The 22,388-nt window shown below is 37.1% G+C and overlaps 1 protein-coding gene across 1 annotated transcript; it reads right to left on the bottom strand.

Annotated features, from left to right (window-relative positions):
• Positions 1-4,769: 4,769 nt before the first annotated feature.
• Positions 4,770-8,341, bottom strand: LOC149830968 (tryptamine hydroxycinnamoyltransferase 2-like). Its single transcript, XM_090013576.1, has 2 exons — positions 7,247-8,341; positions 4,770-5,303 (listed from the first exon to the last, which is right to left on the bottom strand). The coding sequence occupies exons 1-2, from the start codon at positions 8,165-8,167 to the stop codon at positions 4,935-4,937; spliced, it is 1,290 nt and encodes a 429-aa protein (XP_089869702.1). The 5' UTR covers positions 8,168-8,341; the 3' UTR covers positions 4,770-4,934.
• Between the last annotated feature and the right edge of the window lie 14,047 nt (positions 8,342-22,388).

Raw genomic sequence — 22,388 nt, forward strand, 5'->3', positions numbered from 1 at the left:
TAGTTTGCTAAGTAGCAATTAATTGAAACAAAAGGTTAGTTTGCTAAATAATATTTGGAAATAACTTTAGTGGATTGGTTCAGATTCAATGTGCTCACAAAGTTTGCATTGTTATATTTACCTTTGATATCCATATCAATGATGTATTTTGTACAACTCTTTAATAAAAAAAGCTATGTTGTGTAATATGCTTGCTATGGGGAGATTGATTTTTAGGGATTATGGAAAATAGATTAGGTGATATGCAAAATTGTCGATCTTTTGTGTTTTGGCATCATAATCGTTCTTTTAAAAATCAATGGCAGCCAGCGCGGTGTCACAGAATCAGATGATGACAACATGCGGGTCATCAGTGTGGCCCCTACTATTTGAACAATGAATGATGAAATGAACGTAGTGAACTATGGTGATACCAAAACACTGAGTATCTGCTATTTGACATATCATGTGATTTATTCTCACATTTGTGTAGTGCTGAAACGGGAGTATTTTCTCTCAAAGCCATGGATTCTTCTACTGAAACAAGAAAACTTTCTGCCAAGAAAAAGGCCCATGTTTCAAAACAAAGTCGATGTGTGTGTGATGATTTTGGGGGGGGGGGGGGGTGGAGGGAGCAAGCTTGTTATTTTGATACTGATTTCTTGGTGATTTGTAGTGTCAGAGCAGAAAATAAAGCAGTTGCTTATGAGGTGGAATTTCAGCATTGGATATCAAGAATACAACTTCGGTCAACTTTATGTTTGTCTTCCACGGATATTAAGGACTTGCTTCCCTTCATTCTTTTTTACAGAGATGATGAATTTCCTGTTAAAGAATTACATGGGATTGTACACACTGTTTACCGGTTAGAAAACCCCGTTGCTCTTTGTGCTTTTTCTATCCAAACTTTGATTTTAAGCATTTGTATTAATATATTCATATTTATGTTTATAATTAAAAACACACACATTATATCACTACAAGAAAAACGCTAATTAGCAACAGAAAAACTCCGGCGCAAATTTGCGACGGATTAGCGAGAGAAATATATTTGTCGCTAAAATATCGCTTATTTGCGAAATTAGCAATAAAAAACATTCTATCGGTAGGGGTGGCAAAATCTGACACGACCCTCCAACCCGCTTCTTAGCCGGGTTCGGGTTTGGCTTAAACAGGTTCGTGTCGTAAATGGGTCGACCCACTTAACCCGTTTATTAAACGGGTCGGGTTCGTGTTAGGGGTATGCCAACCCGCCAACCCGTTTAATAAATGGGTTAGGCGGGCGGGTCAACCCGTTTACCCGAACCCGACCCGCCAACCCGACCGGTTTATCGCAATATTTAGTCACGGGTTGGCGTTCTCCATCGGCAATCGGCATCAACTCTGTCAGAAGCAACCCCTCCTCATTGTTCTTCTCTTGATCTCCCACTGGCACGCCTCGAGCTCGTCGGAGACGGGGCAGTAGCCGGCGAGTGTGATCTTGTCGTCGGAGGCGACGACGGAGTCAGACTCGAAGACGGTAACGACGTCGGGCCTCAGCACCTCTATGGCGCCATTCATCCCTTGGACCTCCTGTGCTCCGACCAAAATCCTTATCAGAAAACCCTAGAAACCCCCAAAATCTCCTTCATACAAAAGAGTACAGAACCAATAACCCACCCTGAAGTGACGCCAACCGTTCAGAAGACCACTCGGAACTACGGAGCGTTCAACCCCGCAGAAGACAGGATCTCCCACCGTCACGCCTCAAGCTCATCGAAAATAGAGCAGTAGCCGGCGAACGTGATCTTGTCGTCAGAGGCGGCGACAGAGCCGAACTCGAAGACGGTAATGACGTCGGGCCTCGACACCTCCATGGCACCATTCATCCTCGGGACCTCCTGCTCTTCGGTCGCCGCGTTCATCGCCGGCTTCTTCGTTTTCCGCCCTTCCTTCCCCTTGTCATCCTTGGACTGCGGCGCATCGCCCTTCCTTATGGAGAACCACCAGCACCACTCCATTTTTGCTCTCCCTAGGGGTTAGGGTTTTGGTTGGGGGGGGAGAAGTTAGGCGAGCAGGTCAACCCGGTTACCCGAACCCAACCCGTCAACCCGTTTACCCGATCCGTCTATTAAACGGGTTAACTGTGTCGTGTCAGGTTACCCACTTAATAAATGGGTCGGGTTCGTGTTTGCCACAGCCGACCCGTTTAATAAACGGGTCGGGTTCGTGTTGAGGTATGCTGACCCGCCGACCCGACACGCCAACCCGACCCGATTGCCACCCCTATCTGTCAATAATCTGTCGCTAATTAGCGACGGATTAACGATGAAATTTATTTTGTCTCGATATCCGTCACAACTTAGCGACAGATCAGTGGTAGAACTATTTCATCGTTACCCCTTCGCCAAATAGCGACGACCTAGCGACAAAATTTGTCCATCGCTAATTTTCTCATAAATCCTTAATTTGAACCCCTTTTTTCTCTTTTCTGTTTCGTCTCTGTCGCCTGTCGCCAACCGCGTTTCTTCTCCGTCGCCCCCTAGTCTGCCGCCTGTCGCCCCCCGGCCCGCTGCCTCTCGCTTGTCGCCCGACGCCTGTCGACCGACGCTCGATGACAGTCGCCCGATGCCAGTCGACCGACCCCCTTCGGCTTAGGTAACCCCCCGACTCCCCTGTCTATTTCCTTTTTTCGCCGACAATTTCATTTTTCGGCAGAGAGGGGTCTAGCCTCCTCTTAGGAATAATAATATTATTGTCAAATCCATAGCCTAAGTATAATTTTTCATTAAGGATCCAAAATTGGAATCAACCTTTATGGAACTCTTCCATAAAAAAATGACAAACTTTTCAAAAATAATTTTAATAAAATATTTTAAGAATTAATTTATCAAATTACCAAGCTTGGTTTTTTCTTTTAATTTGAATTGTATTTTTCTCAATGTTGTATATTCCTCAAAAATGGTATTGGATCCCATGACTGCTCAAGTATTTCACTAATTATCCAATGTACATCCTTCAATAAATTTATTACAACTTATTTAGGTGTATTTAAAATAATTAAATCATTTACTTAGTAATAAATGAGCTCATCAGGTCAAAGGATATTTTGAACCCTTTTGTATACGACAAAATTATCTTTTAACAATAAATAGTTTTTCAAGATAATTTCTCATTGCAACCTGTCAATATACAATTAAGCACCCATGTGTTGATGCAAAGTCCCTACTTCGATGACTCGAGAATAAGTAATTTCATCTCTAATATGAACATCATATACTATGACAACCACATAAATGAGTTGTCTAGCCTCATCCACAATTGTGACTATTGCAGGCAAAGGATATGAAAAAACTAATTCTCCCATATTGACATGAAGTCAAACATCTAGTTATCCCACAATGTAACTTGTGGACCAATGTTATCAATATCGGTCCGTATGGGCCTGTATCAGTCGATACACATTGTATCAACAAAATTTTGATACACTTCACCCTAAATCAGCTAATGCTTAAATAAATGCTAAAAATACTAAAAATTAAATTTCCATTATTAATTTAATATTATTTTAATGATTTTAACACATGTCATGTTATGGTTGACACATAATAATTTTTTATTATTTTCTAGCCGATACAAAACGATCCAACTAAGTATCGGTATCGGCCGATACAACTGAATCAGTGGCCCAACGATGCATGCCAATGCCGATACCGACAACATTGTTATGGACCCTTATGATATCTTATATCATATTAATGATCTCATGATCATTTTATTTAATACACCCATGAACATAATCGTCTCATACTAATAAATGTCACATTAATTTTTGTATCAAATACATTTTATTAGATTTTCAAGACAATATTTCCAACAGTCTTTTGTCAAACATGGTTGAGAATGGATCAAAGATATTAACCATGTCCAACTTGGATTCGAATTATACAGTTGAATAGAGAACAATTTAATTTAAATATTAATTGAATTGGTTGCATATGCATGATTAGATTATGTAGATCTGGACCCAAATCCATGTGCATAATTTAACAAAATCTGGTATCAAATTTGATCTAAAGATCTGGACTCAAATCCAAGCAACTCTTTTTGAATGTCAGCAGGATGTTTTCTAAAAGAATTTTTTGCTAAAAATTTCTCAGTCTACTTTTAGTATATATGTGATATATTTGCGGATGTGATGTACATCATATGCTAAATCAAACCCTTTTTATTTATTTGTTAGCTAATTTTATTTTGATTGGCATGCTTGGAGGAAGCCCTTATGGGTTCCAACCTGAGAGGTTGAGAACCCTTTGGTTATGATGTTGCAACCCATAGTTACCAGGAAACAAAATAGGTAACAAAAGCAATGTGTGAAGTGGAAGCAGAAAAGTGAGTTAAAAAGTTGTATGAAGCGAGAAGTGGGATACAATTGTGAAGTCGATTATGCAAGTGCATGAAAAATGAAAATAAAACACATAAAAAATAAGATGCAACGCAGGTAGTAGCAAATAAGAAACAAATATAAATAGATATAAAACCAACATGCAAACTTACATGTCATAAAAAAAAATTTTTAATATGAAAAATGTAAGAAGTGAGGGAGATGTGAGTGAGAAGTGACAAGAAGCAAGAGAAAATTGTTAAGTGAAAGGGAATCAACTTGGGAAATGATGCATAAGTGGGCTTTCCACCCAAAACTTCTCCTCTTTTCAGGGAATTGAGAAGTTTCCCGCTTTGGAAGCAAACTTCCCCAATGTAGCAAGACGCTTATGGTAGCTATGGTTCAACTTAACCATCTAGCTATTTCATTTGACCTCTATTTGGTAGTTTTTTTTAGATAATTTGGAAAAATTACATCATTCGCTCGCAAGCTAATATTTATAAAACAAACATTATTGAGAACCACTTGTTCCCCCATGTCCTACATGCAAGTTGGTAATAATTTATTCCATAACAAAACCCTATATGAATCATTAATCAAGGGTGCAAGCTATCCTCTTGAAGGCCTCTGCATGGTTACGAAGCAATGTGATGTGCACATTGATTCCCGGTTTGCCCTTGCATGATGAGGGAATAAAGACCACAACACCCTCTGCGGGTATCCAGGAGGGAAGGAAAGCACAGAGTCCACCACCACCAATGTCGACTTGATCAAACTTCAGGCCCAACCAGCTATCAACCTCAAAATGAGGACAAAGATGGTTTCCATCCATGTCTGATACTGGGTGCAGCTCTTCTTCTTGATTCAGCACTCCAAAATCGATGAAGGATTGGAAATACTTCTTGTCAATTTTTCCCAGTGCATCCTTGATCAGCTTTGCTACATGTCCTAGGGCATCTTGCTGCAATATCACACAAATGAAATGAGGTCATGTATGAGAGCCCTAAAAAACGGAATGTATCATATAACATGATGTGGCCTGGCCTAGACGCAACTGAATGCATCTTGATGGCTAAGATCATATGTATGAACAGGTGAGAATGCTGACGACAAACATGCATTCAATTGGACAACTAAGATTAACATATTGGTGCAATCTTGCTCAAGTATATTTCGACTTGAATAGACAGGTTCAACTTGGAATCTCAACTCTGCCAGTATCCAAGTTAGTCCCTTGGAGGAATGGATGAATTACATTAAGAACCTAGATCTTAATCTCATAAATCTGGCCTTCAAAAGTGATCACCTCTTTCAGAAGCAGACTTGCATTCCCTTAAGAATTGTTAGAGATGTTAATGGGTCAGTTGCAACCCGACTCCCGACATGAATCTTAATCTATTAGGCAGGTTTGGTAGTCAAATCTGGATCCAATTAATAATGGGATTTGGGGTTGGTATAAAATTTTTCATTCAAACCCAAACCCGACTAAAAATCTGACCCAATTAATTGTAAATACTGGGTTTTAAGCATCAGATCTGGGTTTGGTTTTATCTTGTTTCATCAGAATAAAAAATTCAAATCCAATTAAGGCAAACCTTTCCAAGGGGGTTGGCATTGTGAGGTAGGGCCTTGGCTGCTAGACGAGCAGTCAAGGTTCAATTCCCATGGGTGTCACCCCTCTGCGCAAGCCAATGCATAACATAGGCCCTAAATACAGGGGTCCTAGTCTCATAATTTTACGCAACTGGCACGACGACCGTAGGTATGACAGGCTGAGCCAACGTGATCAGGTCTTCATGCCAGGTGCAATGTCTTTGGGTCATAAATTCAAAAAAATTAAGCCAAACTCGATTAAGTAAAACTTGGTAATGCCTAGATCTGACCCGAATCCGACCCATTTACATCACCAAGAATTGGTAACAGCATTAACCTCAGGACTCACTAGGCCCGATATACACAATTTATAATTGGAATTAGCCACCTTTCAGTGTAGCTTATTATTTCCTCTCCTTTCAGTCTAGCGAGTTTATGAGTTGGTAACAACAGTAGGGAAGGGACACAGCCGCCTCTAAAGGGAGCAATCGGCTTGATAGTAAAATCGTTATGATTATCGGATCCATGCCCTATATAAACTAAGCATTGATTTGGGTAATCTAAGAAAAGTGGAGTCACACAATCAGGATGTGAATGGGGGTTAAAACCACAGTGACAAACGGAAAAATCTCGTGAGAAATTAAAATTTTGAGTTGCTGGACGTGAAGATTTTGGACATCACATGGAGCAGAAGGCATTATTGATCGAATACTATTCCTGTCTAGGCTGGATCAGATGCAATCACATTATTGCACATTTGTCATGTACCGCTACACCTGAGTGGCCACCATCTTTCCCGTATTTCCCGTGGAGTATCTCAATTGTAGGGCCCATTTAAAATGTGCAATTTGACTACACCTTATCTTTTTTTCTATTCGTGGCATTAATTCATTGGATGGCTACCTATATATGGATAATGTGACGTCTCATTTAATCCCATTCATTTTGCAAATAATTAATGGGGTGCACCATAAGGAGAGCCGATCAGGTGATCTGTCGAATCACTTTAAGAAAGTGAATCGACATCTTCACCGTCCATTGCTTCATCCCACGAGGTCTGTATGCATTTGATATTCAAATACTATTTGAGAGGAATCAATAATCTTCAGTTTCCACGGATCTGATTACATAAATTTTCTTAATTCAGAAAACAATTTCTGTTTGGTTTTGGAGAAAAGTTTATGGTTAAAAATGTATATGTCATAATAACATCTTTTTTCGTGTATTCTAACGTGCAATAATTTATAAAAATTGCCATTGTTTCTCAAAACTAAAAAAGAAATATTCTGATTTTTGGTCTTTTAGACTTACCCGTAAGAGATCTTTGACTGTTGCGGTTGGGTATGCACACAGCACCATGTTCCCAAAATACCCATTTGGAAGCATCAACCTTGATCTCCCATTCATCAATACTCGCACATACGTGGTCTCCATCTCTCCCAACCCGCGTGCTTCAGTCGCCTTCCTCCACACGTGTGCCAGAAGGCACTGAAATGTGCTTTGTTTAGCACCATCGCCATCCTTGCAGGCTCTTTCTTTCAGCCGTCCCAAGAATTCATCAGTGTAGTGCACAACCAGATTCTCAATGGACCCTACATCTACCATTTTCGGTGTCCGGCTCCAATCCGCAAACTCCAAGGTCCGGTGAGAGAACTCACACATAGGAGGGTCCCTAGGGACTAGAACTGAGTCGCCGCGGACCGGGACCGGATTGATCTCGAGACCTCGAACAACTTGGCCCCAATTTACTAGGAAGTTACCCATGGACATTCCATCAGCAACCCGGTGGTTCGCGGAAAGGCCAATGATAAGCCCCCCACAATCAAACCTGTTTAATTGGATCGTCATGACCCAGTCCAAATCTTGGGTTGCAGGATGCAGCTTGGTGAGAGCAGGAGTAGGCTCAAGAGGGAGAATGTCTGCCAGGCGACCGGCGATCTGGGTCTCAATAACTGGCACACATGCATCCTGATCAAGTTCTATGCAAGGACGCCCATGTTCATCAACTGCCAGTTTCCCAGTGAGCTGAGGAAAGCTATACAAGAGCTTGGCTAAAGAATTTTTCATGGCTTCATTGCTAGGTGTAGGAGGAGAGAAAGCGAGAACAGAAGAGATGAAGAGATCCGAGGCCGCGACGTCGAAGATCGTCAATGGAATCTTGGATTCCAGTTCTTCCTTGGTTCTTGACGGAGATGGCTTGATGAAGGTTGAGCTAAGCACTGTGATCTCCATGCTTCAATTGCTGGCTAAGCTGATTTGCCTAGAAGGTGATGGGGCTCTAAGCTCTATCCAAGAGCTCCCGGTTCTTATCTGAGAGCCAGAACCATGAAAGAAGCAAACTCTAGCTAAAAGGATAGATGAAAAACCAGAACAAACTTTCTTGAAAAGTAATTTAGCAGAGGCGTGAAAGATTTAGAGACTTGTATTCTGTATATATAGCGCTGAGCCTACAAGCATTTTGATTGCTTGTGTGTGTGTGAACAGACCACAAATTTTCCACGTGTCTTTTTCATTCCCTAATGAAACACATATAGGTGCCTTATGTATGGCAAAAAGCTTCAAATATGAAAAAAAACATGTCTGTCTTTTTTTTAAAAATTGCTCAAATGACTGCCTGAGTTCCTTTGTATTCAGTTAACTTTTTCACAATAATAATTTTAACCTTTCTTTAAGCGCTAAGATTGTGGGTTGTGAAGTTTTATTCATTTTTTAGAAGTTGTTGGATATTCTAAACGAAAAATGATCGTCCTGTACGATAAAAATGACTTATTTTTCGAAATGCCTCAAAAATTTTGAATTTCTCCCATATGCAATTTCATAAATTTTTGTCTTTAAAAATATAATTTTACCTTTCACATATGCAGATTTCCTTCATATATGTGAATTTTCTCCCAAACATGTGAACATGCGAATTTTCTCTTAAATATGCAATTTTTTTTTTCAAATATACAAATTTTCTTACAAATATAAGATTATGCAAATTATCTCTCACATATGTGAATTTTCTTACAAATATAAGAATATGTAATTTTTCTCTTAAATATGTGAATTTTTTCTCAAATATGAGAATTTTCTCATAAAGGCTTTATCGCACTTTTGAAGCACCATTAAAAGTTTATTTTTTATTTTTATTAAAACTTTTACAAATACCAAGCATGAGACTATTTGTCTGACGTGACATTCACAAATACAATATGACATTCACATCTATGAGTTGCAAAGGTTCATAAAATGTGCAAATTGTTGGAAAAGTGTGCAGTTTGGTTTCTACCTTAATATAAATCCTTAATTTTCGCAAATTTAACTTCACAGTAAGTTGGCGGAAGGTTGCAAGGCAATGCCCCCTTGCATGTAAGGTAAGGGTTTGAGAGTGAGCTCCCGAGGCAAGAATTTTTGAAAGGTATTTATTTAAAAGATGTGCGCATATTTTGGGGACCTTCACTACTCATGGTTGCAAATGTCTCTGAAATATGCGAGTTTTTTTTTTACTAAAATTGCATAAGGGGCATAGGCAGGAGGACATTTACAAATGTGCCAGAGATAATTTACATATTTAAGAGAAAATTTACATATTTTGAGAAAAATTCATATATTTTGATACTTGAAAGAAAGTTTGCATATTTGGAAGAAATTGGATTGTGCCAAAGGTAAAAATATTCTTTTACAAAAAAAAAAAATTATGAATTTGAACATTGATCCGATTTCAAAAATTATACAGTATTTCAAAAACTGCGTTAAATTTGTCAATCATTTTTAGTATTGTAAATGACATTTGATTGTGGATGAAACATCAATTTTATACCTAGGGATGCAAACATACCATATCTAGTATGAAAGTTTTATGATTTTTTTGCTGTTTCAACCTGATGCGGATTCGATTTTTTTAATGCATTAGCTGATCCAGATCCAATCGGTTTGCATCCCTAATCATATATGCCCTGCACACTTGGGGGAAAGAGTTCAGTCATAGATAAATAAGTCAGTTCGAAGGGTAAAAATAACACCGGCAGTTAAGAGAGCAACTTTTTAAAACATAAACTGTATATTTTAACTATTTGAAACCTGAAGCGTCCAACCATTAATTTACCACAAAATAGGAGCCTGTCTGTAAAATGTAAATTGCCCTTAAAATATATTCGACTCTATATAATGGACCTCGTGTGAAAGCATACCCACGTGGGCTGCCATAGAATTGTGTTTTACATTACTGATTTGCCAGTAGATGCCGTGTCAAACCTACTTGATTACAAATTTTTTTTTCCGGGTTGGGTTAGGCACAACCAGTTATTATCCTACCAACCACATGGAGCCCCGGCCCACCACTGGCAATAAAATTTTCTTTTTTGTTTTTTTTTAAAGACAAGCTGGGGTTAGGCAGACCCCCACCTGTTATTATTCACCCTACGACTAGGGTTTTGAACATGCAACGTCACACCAACAGCTCCTGTCAAACTAAAGGCACAAAGATTGAACCCCTCTGCCATATGGGACAGCTGTTGTTCTGGTAGCCTGACCCCAGCTTGCCATTTTAATATAAAAAAATAAAATATCTTTTTTGTTTATTTTTAAAAGGCAAGCTGGGTTGGGAAGACCCACCACTGACAATAAAACTTCTTTTTTGATTATTCGAAAGGCAAGTTGGGGTTAGGCAGACCCCGAACGTCCCGCCACACAGAGACGTGCGGTGGCAGCTCTGACCAAACAATGCAGAGCCCTTGTCGGTGGCAACAAAATTTCTAGAAATCAATAAAGGGAGTAATATTTAGTTTTGCAGACCATCTATATGAGCTACAAATCATAGAGCATTGAACCAATCAGATCCCACAGATGGATTCAGTATGGTTTAGTGTTTGGAACTGGCCTTTGAATTGTATTTTTTCAATAAAAGAATATAATTTTTGAGTTGAGAAAATATCTCATATTATAAGCCACTGATTTTCTAATGCCCATAAGATAATACTTGTGTCGAAATTGAGACTTAGGGCATGTTTGATGGTTTGTACAAGATTGAATGAAATGAACAAAAACAAAACAAAACATAATACTGGTTATATTGGTTCCATAACATCGATACCAATTACAACGTCTGTTTGAATCACATTTAGATGTTGTGTTCCAAATGTCTGTTGTTTGATGATGATGATGTATAAACAATTTGGATAATCATGGATAATGGGTCAAATTACTTTGTTCTGCATCGTTATGACCCGATCTACCCAACCATATGTGTAAAACCTATAAATTTTGAGGTTTATGAATAAATAAAGCAAATATCTGTTTGAAAATTATTTTTTGGGTTAAAAATTTCAACTTTTTATTTTTATTATATATGAATTTGAAATGCTATAGATAAATATGTAGTATGATTTTTTCTATTGGATGTTAGTTGATACAAAACCCGATTTGGGGTTTGGGACCGAACCGAGCCCAAACCAAACCTGAACTGGATCCGGTTTCAAAGGGGCAGACAGAGAGGCTGGATGAGGCCCACTAGGGAACCCGGCCCCCTCTTCTTTCTTTTCTTTCTCAATCCCAAAAGCCGACACCCCTTTTCACTCTTTTCTTCTTTGAGTTTTGAGAGAAAGCCTTATCTCTTTTCGTTTTCTACCCTAGTTGACCCTTGCATTGGGATTCATGCCATTTTTTGGGGGATTGGAGCCACCCACAACAACCATCTCCTTGGGATTCATGCCCTCCCTTGGTAAGTTTGTCACTCACTTCATCTTCTTCATCTTTTTTTTATGAAGGATTCCTAATAGTTGATCCCCTCTTTGTGGATTTCTTCTATTTTATGTATCATTCCCAGCATTGTGAATCGTGCCCAACTTATTTTCACCACATCCACAGGCGCCAACACCATCCCACCCCTCTTCCTTTGATTTCCCTTTCACTTAGCTGATTTCACCAAGGAAATTGTTTTTTCATGGGAATCATGCTTCTTCTTGAAAAACATGCAATGAGGATTATTTTGCAGCATTGGGGGTTTGTGCAGACTCTGGAGGATATCCAGCTTCGAAGAACCAGCCTAGCCTTACAAATTTGGAGTTGTTTAAGTCAATTTTGAGGAAATCACCCCACCCAATTTTCAATTGGGTGTCAATTTTTGTGTGGAGATACTTTTCGACACTACCTCATATTTTGCGCAACACTGTAGCATCTACGTTAGTGTGAGAGCACTCCAACTGAACCCTACTGTGTTGTTTCTCTTGGTGTTGCATGTGCATGGCAAGTGTTTGGTTATTTGCCTTAATTGCAGTGCACTGCAAATTTCACAAAACCCCTTGGTCTTTTGGGTTTTACAATGTTAATTACCGAATCTACAAGGGTAGGAACCTTTAACTAAATTTTTAGAAAAACTCATCTAACTTGTTTTGCCGTCATTGTGTATGATCTATCGCTAAATTAGTTATGCATGTAGCGTAGTCTAATTTTAGCATAAATATGTTTGAATATGCTTAATAGAAATATTATGCTAATGTTAGATTAACTTGTGAATGAATCATGTAATTTGAATTGTTTAATTAATGTATTAAATTCTATTTTACATCTATAAATTTTCAAATTTTAGTTTTTCCTTGAGAATTATGTTGCACGCTAAGTGTTCAGTAAAATGCCTAAGAGAGGAAAATTTTTAGATTTAGATGTGATTTTAAACATGTTTCAAAATCAGTTTTAAAATATTAATTCTGTGTATTTAAAACTTAGTTTTGAAGTGGTTTTTATACACATTTATGCCATGGTTTTGATTATGCTTTACGTGCATCATAAATGCATACGAGCAAGAGCGAAGGTGCATAGTTAACTAAGTTAACACGCACATCATATTTTCAGTTTTGTATAAGTGTTCATGAATTGTTAATGTTAGCATTTGAATATGCATAGATGACCATGTTAATTCAATTTTTGATTTATATCAAATGCTTATATGCATGTACTATGCGTATATATGAATTATCATGCAGGTACCATAAAGATACAATAATGCTAAGTATCACAAAGAAGCTATAAGCCAAGCACATTAAAAAAAATGCAAACGACTATGAAATCAGGTAAACTACCCATAGTAAGTATGTACGATGCAATGCATCATGAAAATATTGAAAGAAGCCAGAGATCATTTAGAGCATGATTTGAATGTATGAGAATTAAAGTATTTTTTTTGTTGTGGTACGAAGATCATGCTTAAAATAATGTTAGAATAACATAATATGCAGTGCTTTTGTACGTATATGTTGTGAATATATGATCTAAATAAATATATATGTGACATGAATACATGATTGAAATGAATGCATAGTGAAATGAATGCATTATTTAAATGAATGCACATGCAAAATGAATGTATGTGAATCATGTCATATATGTGATGAATGTATCATGCATATAAGTGTGTATGAATGAATCATGCATGGATGCATGAATTAAATATGACATGTATCATGTATTGAAGCATAAATGAATTGTATCATGTATCATGCATGAGGGCATGGGTATAATGATGACATGTGTCATGCTTAAAAGCATGGATTAATGAATCAAGCATGTGGGTATGAGAGAGTTATCATATAAGATAATGACACTGAGAGTGTGACCTATGACTTTAATAAAAGATAACCTTGAGACCACGAGTCCAAATGAGACGTCGGTGAAATTGGGCTCTCAGAGATGGCTGAGTTCATCTCAATCTCAATGAGATAGCTGAGTTCGTCTTGATCTCATGTCTTTCTTGAAGAGGGAAAGGCAGTACAAACCTCAAAGGGTAAAAAAATGTTGGGCGACTATGTGTGCCTCATCCCTGCACCATATAGGTTATGGAGACAAACCTACCCAACGATTCAGATGATAGGACCAAAAACTTTGTAAAGTAAGGAAATATGTTCATTTTGTTTTTAGCTCAGGTGGCGTTCAAGGGATAGATTAGTAAAAGAACTCTATGCCCATATCTCAATCGCTATACTGTAGTATGAATCATCTGAGATAGACCCAGTTAAGTCATAGGGCGGAAATTAAAAATACATAACATAATAAATACTTCTATGGTTGTTTCTTGGCAGCTATACTCTCTTTTACATCAGATGAGTTTAAGTAAATCAAGAGAAACAATGCATTAGATTTTTAGAATCACTTCTATCATATATGTGAACTTCGTATAGTAGACATGTAGATTACTAATATTTATGAATGTCATTGAGTATGAACATATATGTGAATAAAAAAGACATGTAAAAGGTCATCTGATTGACCGAATGAAGTAAGTCAATGAGTTGTTTGAAATACATGTGAGATGCATATGTGTGTGTGATACTACCTGAAAAGGTCATGAGAATTGACTTGTTCCTCTTTATGAAAATATAAGAATGCGTAGTAGGGTTATGATAATTGACCTATGGGCTACATAAATGCATAAATTCATATCATAGTCATGTGATTGATTTGTTTATTCTTTTATGAAATAATGAATGTTAATATCATAAATGATTATAGACTTCTATGTCTTGTTTGCCTATAAAGCATGCACATATGATATATGCGGGAATGGTCAAATCAAATTTGACCTATTTGTTATATGCAAAATTGTGCCTGCATGAGGAACTCATATGTCCTAACTTGTTTGGAAAGCATGTGCGTGTGTTTCACACTGAACACGATCAATGAGATTTGACCTATTTGCTTTATGCAGTTATATGTGATGTGTGTTAATTTCTTATTCATTTATGTAAATGAATGCCATAGAAGAAAACAAATGAATGCAATATGAATGAATGTTATACATATGGATTCATTTAACCCTCATTTTATAAATGATGAGAATTACACTATAATGGTATCAATACAAACTTGATTTATGTTTTTTAGGTTTGGTTTTGAGTTTTCTACAGGCACATGTTAATGCCCTACAACATTAAATATATCATCCTGGAGAACTGAAGCGAATGACGGGTTGTGAGGCTCTCGAGGGACACTCTTACCTATTACACAACTTGAAGGATCCATACTTTGTTTCTTGTATAGACTTATAAAACGTTAAACCTTTACTGTTCGAGATCATGACTCTTATCTTGAATTTTAATGACCAAAGACTTGTAAATATTTTGGAATAAGATGATACTAATAAGTGTAGCTGAGATGCGTATGCTGAGATGGATGTGTGAAAATACAATAAAAGATAAGATTCAGAACGAGGAGATACGTAAGAAGGTAGGCGTTGCACCCATTGAAAATAAGATGAGAGAGAATCATTTACGGTGGTTTGGACATATTCAACGAAGGCCTAATGATGCTCCAGTTAGAAGGATGGAGAAATGGGAAAATATATTAGTTAAAAGAGGTCGGAGTAGGCCTAGGAAGACATGGATGGAGGTGATAAGAAAGGATATGAAAGCTTTGAACCTCACCGAGGACATGGCATTGGATAGAAATGAATGGAGGAGAAGGATTCATGTGGAAGACCCATAATGATTTTCTTTGTTGGTTCATATCACCGACCCCAATTGTTTTGGGATGAAGGGGTAGTAGTTGTTGTTGTTGCTATGATACTATGGATGTTGATTCCTTTCTCGTACGCAAATTAAAATTTCATTTCAAATTTTAAACTTTTACGTAACTCCTCAAATATCTTAACTTTAAAATGGATTTTGTCTTTCACATTTATTATATGAATTCTGATGGTATAATAAATCCAATCTAGTTGTGTCCATGGATGGTTTCGTAATATACCTGATACTAGGAACTTAATATACGCTTGCGCTTGCGCTCAGGCAGGCCGTTCAATATTTAGAATAGTTAAAATGTGGCTCTAGATGAGCTTGTTGACATATTATCCTTCAAAATTTATGATAAGATTTACTAAAATTAAAATTTTCAATTTTTTTAATATTTTGGGTTTTAAGAAAGGTTTTAAAAGATTGGATTTTTGAGAGAAGTTACAATATTAGTGTTTTAACATGTTTATTATAAATTTTAAATTCAAATATAGATATCAGATCAGATTGGATTTAAAAAATGCTTAAAATCAAAGAAAAAACCCTAATAAATGAAAATCATAGAAAAAACTTAATTAAAAAAATAAAAAAACCCCAATCAAGAAGAAAATCAAATTTTGGCCCAAATTATGATTCTCTTGTCTCAGTAAATCATGAATTTAATAAACATTTAGTTTTTTTTCATAAAAAAAATTCCATATTTCTGCAAAAATTGAGAAAATCAACTAATCCTCATCTCTATACACTATATTCGCCTTCCAACAAATTTATAAAAAATAAAAAAAATCTCCATAGATAACAAATAGATATCTTCAACTCCCAATTTGTGCTTCTTAATCTCATTACATGAGTCAACTCTCTCGTATTTCTGCTTTCTCCAATTTCTGCATAAGACAATAAACCTTTCTCACTACACAATCCAGCACAAACTTCAAGTCCAAAAACAAGCTCAAACAAAAGAAAAGGAGAAAAAACAACAAGATCTAATACAAACAAGTCTTTGTTAGTCTAATTCCTACTTCAACTAAACAAAAGATACACTAAATTCCACTAATTCGATCACTTTCAGTGTGATCTAATCCAAAATACGGCGACTAAAAAAAGAAAGAGGTTGGGAAATTCCAATGAAAAGCCCTTGAATCTCTCTAATTCCAACCTCCCTCTCTAATAGAATCTGTCATCCACCGTAGAAGAGGAAGCAAAACTAGCAACGATCGATCAAGTAGGAGAAACAAAACAAGAGGAGGCATCATCTTGGACAAGCTGTCCGGCTAGGGGATCGGAATCCGGTAGCCGCGGGTCAAGGGGACGAGGCAAAGCGGCAACTCCTCTGGTGGTGGGCAGTGGCGGTCAAGGCTGAGCACGAGCTCCCGCCGACCGGACGCCGTGAGCGAGTCGCTAAGCAGTGTGAACACCAAGAGGAAGAACACAACCACTGCCACGAAGATGGCCCGCCTACACGAGGTCTAGGAGCGATCGGTGGTGCCCGTGCTTCCTCGTCGAGAGATTCCCGTGGCCCACCACCACCGCCATCTCCGACCTTGCTCATCCACCAGAATCCGGCGGTTAATCAAGCCATGTGACCACATCTGTAAAGTTGTTTCAGCAACAAAAGCGAAAAAAGTAAAAAAAAAAAAAAACTCCATTTGTACGTAATGGCATGTGGACCACATCCCAGTGTTCACGTGTCTTTGTGACATAACTACGAGCAAAGAGAGGAATCAAATGGGTAGGTGGCAATGGGCCATTTCCTACCCACCCTGCTACTTGTCAAGTCAATGTATGCCCAAAGCAGGTGTAAAGTTTGCAAAGTCTTCATAGACCACTTAGCCGAATCTCAGTTTTTGATATATTTCTTAGTATTCTTAATTACAACAGCAATGAAAGAATAAAAAAAATTACAGTAGCAGATACGGTTTCAGCTAATTTATAAATTCCACAATATCGGCAACAGTCCATGATCTCAACAGCAGCACTACGAGCAAAGAGAGGAATCAAATGGGTAGGTTGTCAATTAACTATGTAAAATTTTCTTTCCCATGCGGCTTAGTGAAAATGTAAGCTATTTGGCTGTCTGTGTGAACATATGCAGTTTTGACCCTTTCTTGAGTAATTTCATTGCGAACTATATGACTGTGTTTAGTTCACTCATAGAATACAGGATTTGCAGCAATATGCAATGCTGCTTGATTGTCAGAGTCCAATTCTGCAGGGAGTAAATGATGAACCAGTAAGTCTCTCAAAAGATATAGAAGCCAAGCAAGTTCGCACACTGTATTTGCCATGGATCGATATTCTTCTTCCGCCAATGAACGTGAGACATTATTTTGCTTTTTGGTTTTCCAGGAAATTAAATTAGATCCTAGAAAAATATAATATCCTGTCACAGACCTCCTTGTATCTGGGCATGCACCCCAGTCAGCATCACAAAACGCCCTTAGTTTGATCGGAGTTAGTCTTGATAAAAAAATTCCTTGACCAGGTTTATCTTTTATGTATCGAACCACTTTGAGTGCAACCTTCATATGGGGTTCACGAGGAGCATGCATAAATCTGCTCAACACGTTGATAGCAAATGTGATGTCAGGACGTGTTATGGTTAGATAAATCAACCTGCCAATGAGACATCGATATTTTGAGGGATCTTCAAGAAGATTTTCTTCATTGATTTGAAGATGAGTGTGTTGCTCCATATGAGTATGAGCCAGTTTTGCAGCTATCTTCCCTGTTTCATCAAGAATTTTCAAAGCATATTTTCTTTGAGACAAGCATATCCCATTCTTTGATCTATCAACTTCAATACCCAAGAAAAATTTCAAATTTCCCAAGTCCTTCATATGAAATTGCTGATGTAATTAATTTTTGACATGATTTATTTCAACTTCACTGTCCCTTGTTAAGATTAAATCATCAACATATACCAAGAGAGCTATGAAGTGACCTCTCTTTTGATAGGTAAACAAGGAATAGTATGCTTTAGACTGATTGAAGCCAAACTTAAGAAGAGCCTTGGAAAATTTCTTAAACCAATTTCTAGGGGCCTGTTTGAGACCATAAAGTGATTTTTGTAATTTACATACCAAATTCTCCCCCCTGTTTGTGATATCCTTGTGGTAAAGTCATGTAGACGTCTTCATGTAGATCTCTATGTAAAAAGGCATTATGAACATCCATTTGTTCAAGAAACCATTTTTTTGTTGCAGCAACGGATAGAAGACAATGAACTGTGGTTAACTTTGCCACTAGAGCAAAAGTTTCACGATAGTCTATTTCTTCTTCTTGAGTATAGCCTTTTGCAACTAACTGGGCTTTATATCTTTCAATAGATCCATCTGACCTGTATTTAATTCTAAACACCCACTTATGACCGATAGCTTTAGCATCTTTAGGTATTTGAGTTATGGTCCTTGTGTTGTTTTCTTCAAGAGCTTTAAGTTCAGATTTCATAGCTTCTCGTCAGTGATGACTTAAAATGGCTTGATTATATGAAGAAGGCTTAGACTCATTTGAAATTGACACAAGGAAGGCTTTATGAGATGGAGAGAATTTTTCAAATGAAACAAAGTTTGACAAAGGATACCTTGTGCGTGGCGTTGATGAGGACATTGGTTTGGATGAAGAACTCACAGCTTCACAATAAAAGTCCTTCAATAGTATTGATAGCTTTTTGATCCTTTAAGATCGACGTGGGGGATTTTCAATGGTATTTAATGATGTATCAACAATTTGTTCTTGAGGTTGTGGCTCTAAGTCTTGTGATTCTTGATGGAGGTGAGTATCACAAGATTCTGGTGAGTTAAATAACTCATCAATTTCATTTGATATGATAGATAGAACTAGATCCAAATGAGACTCATGTATATTATGAAACAGAAAGGCATTTTCATGAAATATGACATCTTGACTCGTAAAAAGTTCTTGTTTTCCAAATCATAAACTTTATATGCTTTTTGACCATATGCATACCCAAGAAAACCACACTTTCTTGCCCGAGAATCAAATTTGGTCTTATAGCAGCTATAATTGGTAGCAAAACAAAGGCAACCAAAGACTCAAAATGTTTATATGAAGGTTGAATTTTGTTAAGACATTGAAAAGGACTTTTTCCTTTTAATTTGGGTGTTGGAGTGAGGTTTATCAAGTAGGTTGCAGTTAACATGCACTCACCCCAAAACTTTAAAGGTAAATTAGCTTGAAAACGAAGAGCTCAGGCGACTTCAAGAAGATGCCAGTGTTTTCGCTCCATAACTCCATTTTGTTGTGGAGTACCACCACAACTATGTTGATGAACTACACCATGATTAGTCAAAAACTTTTGCATATTAATAAAAAAATACTCAAATCCATTGTCTATCCTAATATTTATAATTTTGGATCTATATTGAGTATTCATAAAAGAAAAAAAAATCAATAGAGATTGAGTTTCAAACTTATGTCGCATGAGAAAGACCCATGTATATTGGGAGAAATCATCAACAATAGTAAGAAAGTAATGTGCTCCTGTTAAAGAAGCCTGAGAGCAGAGTCCCCATATATCACTATGAACAACTTCAAAAAGAGTTTTGCTATATTTTTCACTCAAGGCAAAGGGAACTCATGTTTTTTTAGCACGAGGACAAATTTCACATAATTTATTATTGTTCATAAAAATGCTTGAATCATAATCACATAAGAGTCTCATTCGTTCAGTAGAAAGATGACCAAAATGATAATGCCAAAGATCTTAAAATTGATGAGGCGAGGCTGGTGGGAATGTCATGCTGAACTTTTAAATAGTATAAGTCATTTTGTTTTTCACCCATTCCAATCATCATCATCATAGCAAGGTTCTGGATAACACAAGAATTTGGCAAAAAGGTTATAGAACAATTCAAGTCCTTAGTCAACTTACTAATGAAAATCAAATTGAATTGATCAGTTACAAGAAGACAAGATTGTTGAAGAAGTTGAATACTATCAATCAGATGATATGCATGACTTCTCTTATGGTCACCATGTCACACATGGTCTGCATGTCACATCTCCATTATTCGATGGCACACGTATAGAAGAATGTGATCCAAATGATATACCAAGTGGATGAGCGCCCAATGTAGAAGAAGATGAAGAGGAGGATGAAGAAGAAAAATATGAAAGTGAAACATTGGGACATCATTAGGTAAATGTCTTTATGTTATATTTATTTTTAGGTATTCATTATGTTTTTGCTTATATGTTGATATAAACATTATTACTTGTTAATCGTCTTTATAGGATCCTAGCTCAGTAATAGGCAGTCTCAGCCTTCGTCTTCACGCAATGCTTTGATAGGTATATCATTTAAATAATTATATATTTGATTAGTTTAAATGTGCATTGTGTGAATTTCTAACTCATTGTTCTGTAGATTATGTTTCACCTACACATGACCCACCTACACCAGCTACTCATACACATCACGAGACAACGCCGAATGCAGGGTTTTCTCAGTGTTACACACGATGACTCATTCAAATAGTGTAGATCGATAGTCGATCGTAAGTATTTCATTATCACTTGTTCAATACTTATCTTATAAATAGTGTATATCGACAATCAATTGTTAATGTATATCAATTCATGTGTAGTGCGAGGTTCAAGCAGCAATAAGTAATATGAGAAATTAGGAAGTCACTATTGCATCATCTTCCAAGACCGGTTACGCAATGAAAAGAGTACCCAATGGAGGTGTTGGACAGATTAATGTCCTCATTCATGGTATGCAATCATTTATCATAACTAATGTATTTCATATTTAATTTTTTGTTATACTCATGTGTGTTAACTTTCTGAAAGTATTTGTAGGCTTCCCATCGCTTCAACACTGCGAACGAGAAAAATGATGCAAGAGTAGTGTGACAGAAGGTGACTGCCAATCGATTTGCCAACATGCTGCACAATATGAAGACTGCAACAAAAAAAAAAAGCTGGTGGGATAGATGATCCACTGCAGTGAAAGAGTCATGAGCCTTCTACTATCAGGAGAGATTATTGGGAGGGCATGTGCGACAAGTGAGCAAACAATGAATTTTGAAACCGCTCAGTAAAGGCTGCACAAAATCAAGCAAAGATGCCCGATGCCCATCTACACATAGGTGGATCTAGGACTTTTGGGAGCCACTAGAAGAAAACAGTAACTCATCAATATATATATATATATATATATATATAATCAAAATTTTAAGTATTTCTGCATACTTATTAATTGATTTTTTTATCATTTAACATTGCAAGAAGTTGAAAAAAGAGACATTGTGCCTTACAAGGATGTGTTTGTTGAAATACATAAACGTAAGAACATAAGAGATTTTGTATCAGAGAAGGTGAGAGTGACATTGGTATATATTTATTGTATTAATAAACATTATAATGTACAAGTTACTATGAATTACGTTATCATAAATATTGTAATTCTTAATTCATATTATAATTGTTACTTTGTAGGAGTCATACGAGCATCAAATGGTAGAGCAATATAGCGATGACTCCACTCAGCATCTGCCTTTTGATCCTGCAGCATGGGTGACTACAACCGGTGAATCTAAAAAGGGTCGTGTGTTCAACTTTGGGAGTAACATTAACACTACAACAGTCGTTGCTTCCTACAACTATAGCTCTCAGAGTTCTCCCGCCAGTATAACCTTTCAACGTCCGATTCACCCAGCTATGTCTTGGGATGGTGTCTGTCAGCGTCTTAAAGACAAAATGCAGTACTTTTTAAATGAAGTCATTCTCAACATTGTCCATAATGAGTTATGCAACTTTTTTTGGGACCGAAGAACTTCATCTGCATTCAACATGAGCTTTGATGCCCATCAGGTATCAAGATTCATGTCATTTATTTCATGTTGTTAGATTTCAAGCTAGTATATGCATGATTGAATACATATATGCATGATTGCCTCACTATGAATTTTTTTGACACCTTTAGAACACATATATGCTTGATTGAT

The sequence above is a fragment of the Nuphar pumila genome, chromosome 7 (assembly GCF_984573655.1).
Source record: "Nuphar pumila chromosome 7, dmNupPumi1.hap1.1, whole genome shotgun sequence".
Taxonomy (NCBI): domain Eukaryota; kingdom Viridiplantae; phylum Streptophyta; class Magnoliopsida; order Nymphaeales; family Nymphaeaceae; genus Nuphar; species Nuphar pumila.